Source organism: Centropristis striata, chromosome 4, assembly GCF_030273125.1.
Source record: "Centropristis striata isolate RG_2023a ecotype Rhode Island chromosome 4, C.striata_1.0, whole genome shotgun sequence".
NCBI classification, from domain to species: Eukaryota; Metazoa; Chordata; class Actinopteri; order Perciformes; family Serranidae; genus Centropristis; species Centropristis striata.
In genome coordinates, this window is record NC_081520.1 from 18,278,279 (window position 1) to 18,294,413 (window position 16,135).

Below are 16,135 nucleotides of genomic sequence, written 5' to 3' on the forward strand. Positions count from 1 at the left end.
GTGGTTGGAAGATTAATGCTGGTCTTCCACCAACAGATGTCCCCAGTCCCAGACTAAAAGCTGAAAGTCTTTAGTAAATCTAGGAGTTTTACTGGAGTCACGGCACTCCCGTCATCTCCATGGTTAAGTTTAAGGTAGTAATCTGCTCTGTTTCATATCAGTCTTTTCCTAGTCTTGGGTTTGTCGCAGTGACGTAACACAACATGGTTTTATTCATAATGATTTTGGTTATTATCAAGAATGTTTCCATGACTGTAGATGTAAAAATGACAAAAAATTATCGAAAAAGACACAAAATGTTCAAAAAGATATTTTAAAATGGCTTAAAACGACACAAAATGACCAGAAATAGATGTTAAAATGATCAAAAAAGACACAAAATGACCAAAAATAGATGTAAAATGGGTTTGGATCATATCAAACGTGTTTGATGTTATCTCAAGTCTCAGTGATGTAACACAATCACCAACCAATAGATGAGCGGGGGAAAGGTCCCCGGTTCAAGACCGGCCAGTAAAACCACTTCCACAGGAAAAAGGAACATCACAATAATGCCTCAATAAAAATATAGTGATGTCATGTATTTAGATGTTTCTTAGTAAAGAGAACAGTAAGGAGACCCAGTTAAAATGTATCAATAAATGTATACATAAATAAGTAATAAATAATCCATGATTAATGTATGATTAACTAAATGAAAGTTGATAGAGCTGATAAATATAATTATTCAGTTAAACACATTATAATTAAATTGGACACAAACGTATATCATGAACTCATTTCTAAATGTTCCTTTTATTCTTCCTTATTTCTATTTTTTCTGTAAAATAGTCAACTTTTCATGTGATAAAAACAGAAACCCCTTTTTCAGCTTTGTGAAAGGATCATTTTGTGGCGTCTTCTCTTCTTTTTGTTGTTGTTTTTTTCAACACAAACCACTGAGTCACACACTAGAGCAGCTGGAGCCAAAAGCTGCTTCTCCTCCATTTAGTCAGTTTTTACTAAGAGCATGATGGAAAAACTGCTAAAAGAATCTAGTTGTAGTCTTGTAATTAGTTTCCCTGCTAGATTGACAGTCTGTCTAAAATCTACAGTGTGAGACTAGAAACTCTAAACACTTGTCTTTAGATGTGAGCAGGTGGGACACCAGAGTTTTACAGGAGTCTTTTCCAAATCTTTCACAGTCTTCTGATGTATAGGGAGCATTCGATTAGACTGATTAAGAAGAGAGGAAGAGGAAATATAAATGTATTCTGCTAACTAAACATTACAGCAGCTGTTGACTTATTCACCTTTCACACTCAAAGGTAATCCAAGTCATTTACAGGGAACTATATGTGAAATAGTAGTATATTGTTTATTGTTTCTGCTTGGCTTGTAACTGAGCAGAGCAGGACAGAAACAGTGTTTTTTGTGTTCACTGTGGTTGGTTCAGACAGATTTTAAACAAACTGTACTCACGATTGCATGGCAAGAAATTCAATCATCTGCTTCTCTTTTGTGCTTTCTGTCTTTCTCCCTCCTCAGATTATCTCGGCGGTGCACTACTGCCATCTGAAGAAGATTGTTCACAGAGACTTGAAGGTGATTACACAAAGCTATAAGAAGAAGAATAAAGGGTCAATGCACTGTCTTCAGATAAACAAAAATCTGTGAAAGTTTGTCTCAACTAGACCACATATCATATTATACAGACTTTGTATTTAATTTGAATGAATTGATGAATGAGGTAAAGCTTATATTCATAACTTTCCACAAATTGTCTTTGGCATCAAGAGGGTTTTGCAAAAATACAACAACCATTTATTTAAATCTGCCAAAAGTGTTGTCCACTACATATGCAGAAGAAACAGCACTTCCTGTATGACAGTAGAGTTGTTCTGATTCCGATATCAGTATCGGAAATTGCTCCGATTCTGCTGAAATGCTGCATCGGTATCAGTGAGTACTGGAGTCCAGGCACCGATCCGATACCACTTCATTTATTAAATTAGTAATCTATTTACCGGTTCACTCCGTTAAGCTCTGCCACAGTTCTTCTTCACCGCTCTTAAAACAGTGGCGCTGTGCTGCAACCTGCAGCTGCTGTTTTAGAGGGACAAGGAGGAATTGATTATGTAACACAGACACAACAGACACACACGTGTGTCAGAGCAGGTTGACGCAATGTTTGGAGCTAAGCTAAGTAGCACTATCATGTAACGTGTTCAAAGATAAAATCTCAAGGGGAGCCACGAGTGTTGCTAATTTTAACACAAGCAATTTAATTAAACACCTGAAAACGCGTCACCCTAAAGAGCACGACACATTTTCTAAAACAAAAGAGAAAAAGAAGGGCGAACCGCAGCAGCAAACTCTGGAAGCTGCCTTCCAGCAATGAGAAAAATTCCCCAGAGAGATAACAGACAAAATCCTGGAATTTATTATCCTGGATGACCAACCTGTCTGTTGTCAAAAATGTGAGATTTCGCCGCTTAATGACCACAATAACCACAATGATAATCATATCAGTCATGCAGGTGTAGTCTGATATTTTATTTATAACATACTGGTATCAGATCGGTACCCTGTATCGGCTGATACCCACAGCACAAGTATCGGAATCTGTATCGGGAGGGAAAAAATGGTATCGGAACATCTCCATATGAACATCTCCATATGAACATCTCTATATGAACATCTCTACATGAACATCTGTATATGACAATGCTGATTAAAGATGACAGACTCAAGTTGCAAATAAGCTTTCTCCACTTGATTATAGCTTAACTTCACCGTCTGTTGTTTCCTTCAGGCGGAGAACTTACTGTTAGACGCCGACTCCAACATCAAAATCGCCGACTTTGGCTTCAGTAATGAGTTCACTGCTGGCAGTAAACTGGACACGTTCTGCGGCTCCCCGCCCTACGCCGCCCCGGAGCTCTTCCAGGGGAAGAAGTACGACGGTCCGGAGGTGGACATCTGGAGCCTGGGGGTCATCCTGTACACGCTGGTTAGCGGATCGCTGCCCTTCGACGGACAGAACCTCAAGGTGGGAGACGGGGAATCTGATTTATTCTAGTTTTATTATTGTTGGTGTGACTAAAATCTCCTGTGAAGACATTTCTTCGTTGAACTGCTGAAAATTCAATAGAACAATTAATTGTATTTATGTTATTGTATCATGATGAAATAATAAATTGAGATATTATGATAGGCAGTTACGTTGTCTTAGTTGATAATAACAAGCACATATTCATATTTCTTGGAAAATCCAATGTGAAATATTTGGAAATATATCGGAGTACCCAAGCATAGTTAATAATAATAATCATAATAATACCTTTATTTATATAGCACCTTTAAAAACAGCGTTCAACAAGAACAAGCATGAATAAAACTCATGAAAAAATAAGAAACCAACAATGAAGAAATGAAGAAAGAAAGAAAAAAGATAGACACGTAGCCAATGAAGAGAAGCTAAAATGGGAGTAATGTGTCTGTTAAAACCAGTAACCAGTAAGAAGTTAGTAGTTTAATCGTAGTCTCAATTTAATGACTCTGTATTTGTATATTGGTCAATCAGGTCAACATAGTCGGTGCATTGAAATATTTATATTTTCTCTATACTTAATTTGAAACTGTTCACTTTGCATAAAAGTTCTTCGGTACTTCTCATTTGTAGGGTGTATAAAAAAGGCTTTACCATGGAATATTTATTTATTTAACTACCAGAAAACAAGCAAATCTAGAAATATTGCCTGGTTATTTAATGATTCGGTGTCCCTGTGGAAGAAATTAATTGTGTATCAAGGTTATAATAGTTTTGGATATTTCATTAGTTTTAGTTTTAATTTCGTTGTGAATTTTTTTTTTTTTCAAATTCAGTTATTTTTAAGTCGTTTTTAGAGTGTGTTTGCTAGTTTTGATTAGATTTTATTTTTTGGAAAATGCTTAGTTTTAGTTTAGTTTTTATTTGTTTGTTTTTTGGTTATGGGGTATTTTTTTAGTTAGTTTTGTAACCACACAATACAGTCAGTTAGTTAGTTACATTCAGTTAGTTATCGTTTTAATTTTATTTCAGTTAACGAAAATGTTTTTTCAATTCTAGTTTTCGTTAACTATAACAACCTTGTTGTGTATCATTGTATGCTGCGTTCAGGAGCTGCGGGAGCGTGTTCTGAGGGGAAAATACCGCGTGCCCTTCTACATGTCGACAGACTGCGAGGGGATCCTTCGCCGCTTCCTGGTCCTCAACCCCACCAAGCGCTCCTCGCTGGAGGTGAGCAGGAAACACAGCTGGTTCACATCGACCACATTAGTGGCTAAATATTAAGCTCTCCTTATCTTTCCTCAACAGCAAATACTGAAAGATAAGTGGATTAATGTCGGCTACGATGGAGACGAGCTGAAGCCCCACACAGAACCTGTGGAGGACTATAATAATACCAGTCGCATCGGTGAGAAACGCCTCTTACTGCTCAGTTATTCACTTAATCATTGATCACAGTAGGATGAAGTGATATTCAGCGAGAGCTGAGGCTCCTTAAACCTCTGCAGATTCATCACACTGTAAAAAGGTCTAAAAACCAGATAAAAACAGTAAATCTGAGGGAAATGATCTTTCACTTTCACTTGACAAGATTTCTTAAATTAAGGTTGTTAAATCTAGAAATAAGCATGTTGAACACTTAAAATAAGAAATTAACTCTTAAAAGAAGATAAATTATCTAACACTTCTAAATCTTAAGTTTGTTTTTTTATCTTTGTAAGAAACAAATACTTTGCAGTGAACTCTGCTCGGGCCAGTTCATCGCTGCTTGCAGCTTTAATTTATCTTGTTTTAAGAGTTAATTTATTATTTTAAGTGTTCAACATGCTTATTTCTAGATTTAATAATCTTAATTTAAGAAATCTTGTCAAGTGAAATTCTCTGTCCATGCAGCAAGATCATTTCCCTCAGATTTAGTGTTTTTATCTTGTTTTTAGACACACCTTTTTTGCAGTGTAGTACCTGGTTTGCTCACTACTGAGGGAAATTCTGTTGCACCAGAGAAAGCTGGCACGTTGTATCGCTCAAAGCCTCCTCTTCATGAATGTGCTATGAGATAATTCAGTCATAATTCAGTAACCATTAAAGCTGAAAGAGGTTCTTATCCATAGTCAGTATATTAACCACAGTTGATGTTGTAGAGTACTGACACAGAAGATAAGTAATGTACTCCTGTGAACGAGGGCAGAAGCCAAGCATATTAAAAAAATCAGTTTAAATCTTTGCTGCATTTAGAATATTTTCACTGCTTTAACTTCCCGCCAGACGGTTTCTCACAGGGAAGCCAGACTGCTTTGACAAAAACAGTAGTTTTATTTATCAGCACACTAGAGTTGCTTGTCTACCGCTGCCTCAATCAGCTAGTTTGTTTGTGTCATTGTGTGACTTTTTATGGTGTTTTAAAGGGTTAGATCAGATTCACCAAAATCACACAATAACACAAAGGAACAAATCAACTAAGGCAGCAGTAGACCAGTGTTCTTCAAGGTGAAATTACTTTGGCTTTGAAGAGAACACAGATAACGACTTCAGTTCCTCGTAGGAAAGGGCTGTAAATAGTCAGTACGTTTACATGACACTTGAAAAAAAGAATTATTGCCTTAATCTGACTATAACTGGACAACTGAAGTGAATGTAAACGTGTTAGTCCGACTGATGTCAGAGTTCTCCAACTCTGATTAGGACACCCAGAGAATGTGATTGGAAAAGGATTTTCACCTGCATGTATGACAAGACAACGCATGTGTGCATGCTCCACCATTAGCCGGTCGAATTAGCCGGTTGCACATTAGCCGGTCGACAAAGTGTTGAACTGAGGTCAACAGAAAGGGCGCCATATTAACCTGCTGAAACGACGCATATGTCCACCCAGTGTTGAGGAGGAGGACACGTTCCCGTCAGTTATTCGATTTTCTCAGTTGCATGTAAACTGGGACAAGGACAGAAGTCCTATTAGACGCCAATATGGATTTTTAAGCATAGCTCGATTCAACTGTGCATGTAAACGCATTGATTGAAAATATTCTAAATAAAGTGTACACTTAAACTTATATAAGATGAGATAACAGATTTTTTTGTTTTGCCCTGTCTCAGCAGTGCATTGTTTTAGCTCTCCAAACCGGAGTGGTGCTGATTTCTGTGTAGCTTGTCACTTGCTGTGAAAATTGCAATTTGTCTGGTTCCAGATGTGATGGTTGGGATGGGCTTCACCAGAGAGGAGATCAGAGACTCGCTGTCCAATCAGAAGTACAACGAGGTCACCGCCACATACCTACTGCTGGGACGCAAGAATGAGGTGAGCTTATCAACTTATATTTAGTTCTGTATGTTTGTTCTGCTTAATTTTTTATTTTACAGATTCCTCCTTTTTAGGTGGAATATTAGCCAACTGTTTATGCCTTTATTTGACTATGTAGATGACATATTTTGCCAGATGAAGTGCTAATAAAATTGTCTCAAATTTAAGAAACACCACAAAAAAGGTGTGTCTAAAAATCAGATAAAAACACTAAATCTGAGGAAAATGATCTTGCTGCATGGACAGATAATTTCACTTGACAAGATTTCTTAAATTAAGATTATTAAATCTAGAAATAAGCATGTTGAACGCTTAAAATAAGAAACTAACTCTTAAAACAAGATAAATTAAAGCTGCAAGCAGAGATGAACTGGCCCGAGCAGAGTGACCTGACAATTATTTTTTTCTTACCAAGATAAAAAAAAACTTTAGATTTAGAAGTGTTAGATAATTTATCTTGTTTATAAGAGTTAATTTCTTATTTTAAGCGTTCAGCATGGTTATTTCTAGATTTAACAATTTTATTTTAAGAAATCTTGGTAAATTCAAGGTAAATTATCTGTCCGTGTAGCAAGATCATTTCCCTCAGATTTAGTGTTTTTATCTTGTTTTTAGACAAAACTTTTTTGCAGTGTGGGAGTCAGGTTTAAGGTTTAAGAGGGAGCGTTTTGTGTCAGATATTTGCAGTTTATTTTCCTGGACCAACATAGTCTTGTTCTAGCCGTTGGTTAACACACAGAGAGTCATATTGTAAGTCTTTTCTGTGTCCTTTTGTGTGTTTCTCAGACGGAGGGCAGTGAGTCTCGGTCGGGCAGCAGTCTGAGTCTGGCTCGAGTCCGACCCGGCACCATCAGCAACGGAACCAGCAAACACTCCACCTCCTCCTCCTCCTCCTCCGCTGCAGCTTCCTCCTCCTCTGGACACAAGGCCCAGCGCAGCGCCTCCACCTACCACCGCCAGAGACGACACTCGGACTTCTGTAAGGCACCGCAGTGACATCAGTGACGTCTTGTGATTAGTTAAAGTTGGTTTTAATGAATTCTGTTGAAAAGGTGATAGAACAGCTGTTAAGCATATATATGGAAGGAAAATATGTCATTTTTACATATATGTATATATATATATTATCATGCTCTACTTTTTAATTATTTATTTATTGTTTTTTATTTTTTTTATCTAGCTTTTTTTTTTTACTTTTTATTGTTATTAGTTACTTTTGTTTTTATTTTTATTTTATTTTATTTTATTTTATCTTACCTTACTTTACTTTTATTTATTTTATCTAATTAATTTCTAAGCTGCCTCCAGTGTTTCCTCACTGCTCCACGTTGAGATGGAGCTTCCTCAGTTTGTGCTTTGTTTATAATAATAATAATAATAATAATGGGATGAGGGTGTTTGCTTCTTTCTATGTTTTGTTATTATTATTATTATTATTATTACTTCTTTTTTTATGTACAGCACTTTGTGTTACATCTCTCTTGTATACAAATAAAGTCTGAATTATTGATTGATTGAAGCCCACATCTCACTGAGAGTGTTTTCTGTCTGTCAGGTGGTCCAGCGGTTCCCGGGTCGACACACCCAAAGAGGAGTCCCAGTGGTGTGGGCGAAGGAGCGGGACTTAAAGAGGAGCGTCTGTCAAGCCGCAAGCCCAGCACCAGTACGGTTGGCTCCCGTAGCATCCCGACCCCCTCCAGCCCCATGGTCAGCTCCGCCCACAACCCAAATAAATCAGAGATACCCGACCGGCGCAAGGAAGTCAACGCCACCACGGTAAGGCCAGGAGGATGTTTTAGTGTGTGTGATGATTGGTCCAGAGTCAGACATCTGTCCCCTTTAATCTCTCATCAATAGAACAGGTACAGATGGCAGAATCCTCAGTCTTCCTAATCCCATTTCCTCAGATTACACAACAGTGACACAGATATTATGGAGAGTCCTCCACAGATTAGAGAAGAGGTGAAACACAAACTGAAGCAGGGTGAAGTGGAGATTCTGGTTTCTTCTTTTCTTTTTTTTATTTGCACCATAAGAAAAGACAATCACAAAAAACAGAAATGAAACAAGAATAGTAAATGCAGGAGAGGTTATAAAACCCTATATGGACTTATAAAAAGCACCTCCCCAAGAAATATACAAAAAATAAAAAAAAAATCAACAACAACAATGAGAGAAAGCTACAACAAATAACAACAAAAAACAAAGCAATACAAGTGACATTTTATAGCACATACACAAAAAAGTCTATCTCATAATTGCAACTTTTTATCTCATAGTTTTGGTTTTATCTCATAATTATGACTTTTTATGATCTTTTTGACTTTATCTCATAATTTAGACATTTATCTCATAATTATGACTTTTTATCTCATCATTTTTACTTTATCTAATAATTATGCCTTTTTATCTCATAATTTTAACTTTTTATCTCATATTTTGACTTTTTATCTCATAATTTAAACTTAAATAATTGTATTTGAATGTATGAGTGTATGAGCATGTATAAGAGATAATGATCAAATGACAACTATACTGGAAAATAAACTATTATGAGTCTTGATTTAACAGGTTTAACAGCTTTCAGTCTTAACTTCAAATTATTGAGGGATGAAGATAATTTTACTACATGAATATGAGAATTCCTGCTGTATGGAGCCTCTGTTGGTGTCTTGTCAATTCATGAAAATATTTGGGCAGCAAGAGGGAAAGATGAATATATTGATAAATAAATATGCATGATTGAAGTATATTAATATTGTAGACTGACAATACATGAGTTTCTTAAACAGATGGTTGATCAGTAAGATTAGCTTAAGTGAGCGAGAGTTTAGGGAATAGTTGAAGACAGCAGCCAGATTAACCTGAGATTAACTCTTTAAAATCCTCAGACATTACAGGGTTTACCAAACAAGTCCTTTTCTAATCTAATGTCACATACGATGTCAGGCATGGGACGGCATTTTCACTCACATCTTTTTTTTGTAAACCACAATTCCCCACCACATCTAGGCTTGTTAAAAGTCTCGAAAGTTTGGAGAATGCTTGATTTTAACAGTAATGTTTTCAAGGTAAGGAGATATTGTATAATCCTTCAAAAAAATTGCTTGATTTTCAACATAAACAGATATTTCCTCTACACCAAAAATTATTTTAATATTGAAATTAAACAAAAACGGTCATCATATTTGTTTTAAAGACATTGTTTATTCCAATAAAATAATTTTTTCTGATTCTTTCCCCAGAATAACATCCCTGCCAGTGCCATGACTCGAAGAAACACGTATGTGTGTACGGACCGATCCACCACTGATAGACACACACTGCTGCAGAACGGCAAAGAGAACAGGTGAGAGGAGCCTCTTATTACTGGAAAAGATACACTAAGTGTTTGAACGACATCACCAACATTTCTGAAGCTGTTAAAAAACAACATAAGCCAGCATTTGGGCTGCTTTTTTCTTGCTTCACCTGTGGAAATTTGATCTACAGCCAACAGCCAAGGAGCATGTTGTTATGTATAAACAAACAAGAAGTGATGCTGAAGGTTTTGGCATCAGTTTGACTCTAAATTTCACCTCATCTTGTATCTAAACTCACTGATGGACCTGGAGAAGCTGGTCAGGGTTAAGAACGAGTCAAAGCAGCACAGTCCTCCTGCAGCAGTCTCTCCCAGCTGCATTATAACCAGATTTGGGGGAAAAATAAATTCTCATTTCTTTTCAAAAATGACATGTAGGGAGCTTTATTCATTTAGTTTCATGACACAACTGTCACTGCATCCCAAAATAAATTAGTGTGAGTGGACACTCAGTTTCCACCAACTGCCTAAAGACGCTAATTAACGCTGATCTTTGTGAATTGGATAGTTTTTACAATGAGGCTCATTTGCATAGAAAGGGTTTAATTTTGCACCAAATATATGCACATTGCCTAATTTAAATACATGCAAATGGCCCAGGAGCCATTGATGCTGATCTGCTGGGCAGTGGAGTTATGGGGTGCACTTTGAGTATTTCAGGGTTCGTTTTTGTCTTGTTTTTGCAGGTTTTGTGGAGCACAAAGTCACGCTCTCCCCTAAGTTTTATGAAAACAAGTGATGCATAAACTATTAAGAAATCTGCCCTTAATGTTAGTGTAATAAAAAAGAAGCAATAGCAAGATGAACATGTAAAAGATAGAATAAATGACACAATTTAAAGTTTAACTGCCCAGTTGCATGTTCTTTAACCCAGTGTAACAAACATTTATATTCATAATGAATACAGTGTGGAAGTATTTGGTAAAGGGTTTGTTCATTCTTAAGGACTGAGCTTAGAGAGTGTTTGTCTCACATACATTTTGTCTCTTCGAGAGGATGAAGGGCTTAAAGTGTGCATGTGTGTGTGTGTGTGTGTTCCTGTGTGTGTTTATGTGCCCAGTACGAACTGTCAGTTGTTGTGACAGATGGTTGTCTGCTCGTCAGTGTCGGAGCATGGCAACCACGTCTCCTCTCCCTCCCTCTCTCTCTTCCTCTCTCCCTTCTTTCCTATGGTCACTCTCCCACTATCTCACTTTCATTCTGGCTGACCTGTTTTTCGTCCCTCTGTCTCTTCATCATGCTGTAACTTTGCATCCCAGAGGAAGAGCCAGAAGGTTCCTGTCTGTCGCCTGACCTCCAGGAAAATGTTCCTCCACAGATGGAGAGGGGGGCTGGGGGCGGGTCAGGGAGAGGGTGTATCGAGTGGATAAGAGACGATGGATGGTTTTAAAAGTCTAAGAATTCATTAACAGCAGTGAAGAAAAACATGAGTACATTTACAGATATTTTTTTAAAAAGCTGCACAAACACGATTGCAAACCATGATGCTTTATCAGATACCAAAGAGAAAAAACAACATCAAATTGTGCTGATGGACCGACTCACTGCTGTTTAAGAACAGTTCTGTGTTTTTTCCATGTTTTGATATACGGCAAACGTAACCCAAAGACCTTCAGGTGATTTCTGGGAATATATCAGTGTTTTTATTCTGCCTTGTTCTGGCCATGATCGTGCTGTTTCCATCGAGGTGCTGGAGTACTTTAGCCTGGCTAACACCAGACTATACCACAAATGAGATCTAGTCTGGAGATCACCTATTCATCTTTCCGTAGAGGAGGCGTGGTTTACAATCGTCCAGAGCCGTTTATTGGGCGCTACGAATGTCTATCATATCGTCTGTACGTAGCTCTTAGCCAATCGTATCAGTTATACCAGATGACGTATGTAGAGAGACAGAAGACGACTGATGTTTACATGATGGCGCCGAACAATTATTGCCGTTTGTGCAAAATATATATGAAGGAAGAAGGACACTCCATTTCCAAAAAAAACAAGGAGCATATCAGAGAGGTTAGCATTATTAGGAGTGATAGTCGCCCAGGAGTCCACAACCACAACAACCGGGGTCTCTAAACCCCATTAGCTTAGCCACTAACGGGGCTAGTTGGTAGATTAGGCTTTTGCCATATCCTGTTTCTCAGCAGGGCTAAAACCCCCTTTTTGGTGGTGATAAAGGAGTGTAAAGCCAAACGTTTTTCTTTTAAAATAAACTTTGGCTCTAAACTATCTAGAACACTGTCTACAGCTAGATCCAAAGAGAGCTTGGCGTTTGCTGCAGCCATGTTGGATCCGTAAGAAACTACAATAGTCCAATAGTACGCATCATCGTCTCACCGTCCCTCCCCGTTCTGTGATTGGATACCAAAAGCAGGGCTAAGAATCAGACATGGACACCATACTGCCTTGCAGTTCAAAACAAAAAAGAGCATGCAAGGCGGCATGGGTATAGCCAGGCTAGGAGTACTTCTATATTATTATTATATAATATATTGCAATGAAAAAAACAAAGAACACAGTGAGTAAAATGTGAAAGGAACCAAAAAATACAACAACCTTAAAAGTGCTTGGAGGTTCAGAGGGTTTAACAGGCATATTTGGTGAAGGAAGTAGAGAATGACAGGTAAAGTTAGGATAGGATGTTGGAAAAGAGAGGGAGGAGGGTGAGGAGGAGGTGGGAGAGAGGGAGAAACAGGGGAGGTGAGCCAGAGAGAGCAGCACCATGAAGTGAGGACTGGCATTGTGCCAGTGTTACCCTCCTCTTGCCTCAGAGGCCTTGTCAATGTGATGCCATGCTAGAGTGGTTGATGGGACAAACACGTGCATGGACACTCACACACACACATACACTTAAACACACAGATCACATTTATTTAATAAACACACATGGAAATCGTGTCTGTCAGTGGCAAAAGTCCACAAAAGAGACACAGAACACTTGTTTGTTGTTTGTGTGACTTATCTTACTTTGTTTATTTAAGATGTTCAACTTTACTTAAGTATAAACTGCAAAAAGTGGTGTCTAAAAACAAGATAGCAACACTAAATCTTAGGGAGAAGGTACTCAAAACAAGTGAAATTATCTGTCCATGCAGCAAGATCATTTCACGTGACAAGATTTCTTGAATTAAGATTATTAAATCTAGAAATAAGATTATAGCGTGAAGTTGAACACTTAAAATAGGAAATTAAGTTTTTTTTTAACTTTTTTTTTATCTTGGTAAGAACCAAATATTTGCAGTGTACACATTTGTGTATACAAGCATTATATACACACACTAATCTATGATGACAAGGAAAAAGAGACAAAGACAGTCCTGATGTCCAAAATATCCTGATGAGGCACTTTTACTAAACATACTAAAGTTTATTTATTTTAGATTACAAGGACAAATACTTATTTTAATGTACACACTGTTGAACTCTGACAGAATTATTCTTATTCAATTATAGCAATCCTCCTTTTATCTTTTGCAAGACACAACGTAAAACTTTTGAATAATGTTTGAGTAAAGAAAGTCTCACTCAACCTTCCTATTGAGGACTTTCATGTCAATAATTTACAATCATAACTATAACAAGCATTGCACTGCAACAGAGAAAGAAACAGAAATACTCCAGTATGAATTATATACTGGAAAAACCTCTGTGAAAGTGAGTTGAACGTATAGTTTCTCTCCTTTCACTTTTCTTCCCCACTTTTGCACCAGTTCTTCTTCCTGTCTCCTTTCTTTTATTGCTCTTCATCTCCTTTCCTTCCCTCGGCCCCCCCGTCCCCAGCGTGCCCCACTGCAGCTCGTTCACGTTGATGTTAAAAGATTTTGCTCTGCAACGGCTGTGCTTCAACGCAACTCGTTTAATGGTTCTGCCCCACTTGAACCTTGTGTGTGGGTGTTATCTGGAGCGTTATGAAAAGCAGCCGCAGGCCACCAGCCAGCAGAGAGTCAGGCTGGAGAGGTGTGTGTGTGTGCTCTGTAAAAAAGGTGTCTAAAAACCAGATAAAAACACTAAATCTGAGGGAAATGATCTTGCTGCATAGACAGATAATTTACCTTGACAAGGTTTCTTAAATTAAGATTATTAAATCTAGAAATAAGCATGTTGAACGCTTAAAATAAGAAATTAACTCTTAAAACACGATGAATTATCTAACACTTCTAGATCTAAAGTTTTTTTTATTTTGGTAAAAAAACCCAAATAATTGTCAGGTCACTCTGCCAGTTCATCACTGCTGGCAGCTTTAATTTATCTTGTTTTAAGAGTTAATTTCTTATTTTAAGTGTTCAACGTGCTTATTTCTACATTTAACAATCTTATCAGATTAGATTTAGTGATTCCATCTTGTTTTAGACACCCCTTTTTTGCAGTGTGTGTGTGCAAGAGAAAAAGTATAAGTGTGTAAGGGAAATGGACAAGGGGTGTGCAGAAAAATGAGAGGGTTCTAGTGGAGAGTTTGAGGTTTGAGAGATGCAGATTGCAATTTTCATGGTTGATTTAGATTTTTCTTTAATTCCGACAAAAATATAGCCTGTGTATACCCATGCTGCCTTGCATGCTCGATTTTAGTTTGGAACTGCAAGGCGCCATGATGTCCATGGCCGATTCTTAGCCCTGCTTTTGGTATCCAATCAGAGAACGGGGAGGGACGGTGAGACGATGACGCATACTATTGGACAGACGGAAGCTTGTAGTTTTCTTACGGATCCAACATGGCTGCAGCAGACGCCAAGCTCTCTTTGGATCTAGCTGTAGACAGTGTTCTAGATAGTTTAGAGCCAAAGTTTATTTTAAAAGAAGAACAACATTTGGCTTTACACTCTTTATCACCACCAAAAAGGATGTTTTAGCCTTGCTGAGAAACAGGATTTGGCAAAAGCCTAATCTACCAACTAGCCCCGTTAGTGGCTAAGCTAATGGGGTTTAGCGACCCCGGTCGTTGTGGTCGTCTCGCCATTGATCGCCTTGATGGAGGAAAAAAAAAAATCTGTCTGAAGAGTGTGCACAGACGCTTTTGATAGACATATGTGGGGTGTCCTTCGTCCTTCAAATATATTTTGCACAAACGACAATAATCATTGGCGCCATCGTGTAAACATCAGTCGTCTTCTGTCGCTCTACATACGTCATCTGGTATAACTGATACGATTGGCTAAGAGCTACCCACAGATGATATGATAGATATTCGTAGCGCCCAATATACGGCTCTGGAGGATCGTAAACCACGCCTCCTCTACGGAAAAATTAATCGGTGGTCTCCGGACTAGATCTCATCTGTGATTAGTCTGGTGTTAGCCAGGCTAACAAAAATCTGGAATATGTTGTAAAGTTTCAGGATGTACTATACTGTTAGATATTTTTGATTTCTACACAGTTCTTACTCGTGGTTTTTCTTCTCTTCTCCCTCCAGTTCTGTCTCCCATCGCCTCCCCCCTGCATCCCCCTCCACCCACAGCATCGCTGGTGCCTCTGGGACCTCCTCCTCGTCCTCCACGCCCTCCTCCCGCCTCTCCAGGGGGTCCACAGTGAGGAGCACGTTCCACGGAGGGCAGATTAGGGACCGTCGTCCTCCCTCTCATGCTCCTCCGGCCTCCCCAACGCCGTCCCACGATGCCAGCCCCCTGCCCCACGCCAGGACCCGGGCCACCACCAACCTGCTCAGCAAACTCACTTCCAAGTTGACTCGCAGGTAAGGGGAGAAGCCGGGAGAAGAGGAGGAGAGATTAGAGGGTTGAAAGAGGATGAGTTCTGTTTAGATGTGTGACTGAAACAGGAATTGATCAAATGATAAATCATAGAAATCAAGAAACAGATTAACCTTTAAGTGTTTTGCTCAATCTGACATTTGTAAATGTTTTAAGGATTGTATATGTTTGATGATTACTGCTAACCATCCACATGTGGTGAAGTGACAGCAGACTGCCTGTAAAAAGCCTGTTTCAATGTTTAAAGGCCTGTAACTGGATAAAGATCATTGAGCTAACCTGCTGCCTCTCACTGTCTCTTCCTTAACCAGTACTAACCTACCAGCCTTTTCTTCTCTAATGATCAGACCTGGGTCTCATGCTCTTCAATCATTATTCCTCCTGCTTGTTTTACCTGCTTAACCTCTTCATCCAGACAGCTGGCAAAGGTTACCTGTTGCGTAATTATGAAAAATCAACATAATCATCTATTTAAAGAAGATAAACTAGACACAGAAGGATATAAACTTTTTATCTCACTATGATCCTGGCCAACAGAAGTCTAAAGGATAATGTAGAAGAAATCAATGTAGAAGAACGTTTTTTTGTTTTGAATAAAAACTTTTTTCTTAAAAAAGGATCTTCTTTAGGCCTGAAGATCTGAGAGGATCGAAATGTTGCCTCACCAGGAATAAATTATTTGCAGTGCAAACCTTTTCTTGTCCTTTGCCGTGTGTGTTTTTGCATTTTGGACGTTTTTTTTCTAG

At 38.3% G+C, this 16,135-nt stretch overlaps 1 protein-coding gene across 3 annotated transcripts in view; it reads left to right on the plus strand.

Annotated features, from left to right (window-relative positions):
* The window catches only part of mark4b (MAP/microtubule affinity-regulating kinase 4b), a 76,505-nt gene that overhangs the window by 47,063 nt on the left and 13,307 nt on the right, over window positions 1-16,135 (plus strand). For all 3 annotated transcript variants that reach the window (XM_059331941.1, XM_059331942.1, XM_059331943.1), the window contains exons 7-15: window positions 1,528-1,584; window positions 2,795-3,031; window positions 4,142-4,261; window positions 4,340-4,439; window positions 6,217-6,326; window positions 7,116-7,308; window positions 7,885-8,105; window positions 9,575-9,678; window positions 15,095-15,373. In XM_059331941.1, coding sequence (XP_059187924.1) covers window positions 1,528-1,584; window positions 2,795-3,031; window positions 4,142-4,261; window positions 4,340-4,439; window positions 6,217-6,326; window positions 7,116-7,308; window positions 7,885-8,105; window positions 9,575-9,678; window positions 15,095-15,373 — 1,421 coding nt within the window. The remainder of the gene's footprint in view (window positions 1-1,527; window positions 1,585-2,794; window positions 3,032-4,141; window positions 4,262-4,339; window positions 4,440-6,216; window positions 6,327-7,115; window positions 7,309-7,884; window positions 8,106-9,574; window positions 9,679-15,094; window positions 15,374-16,135) is intronic.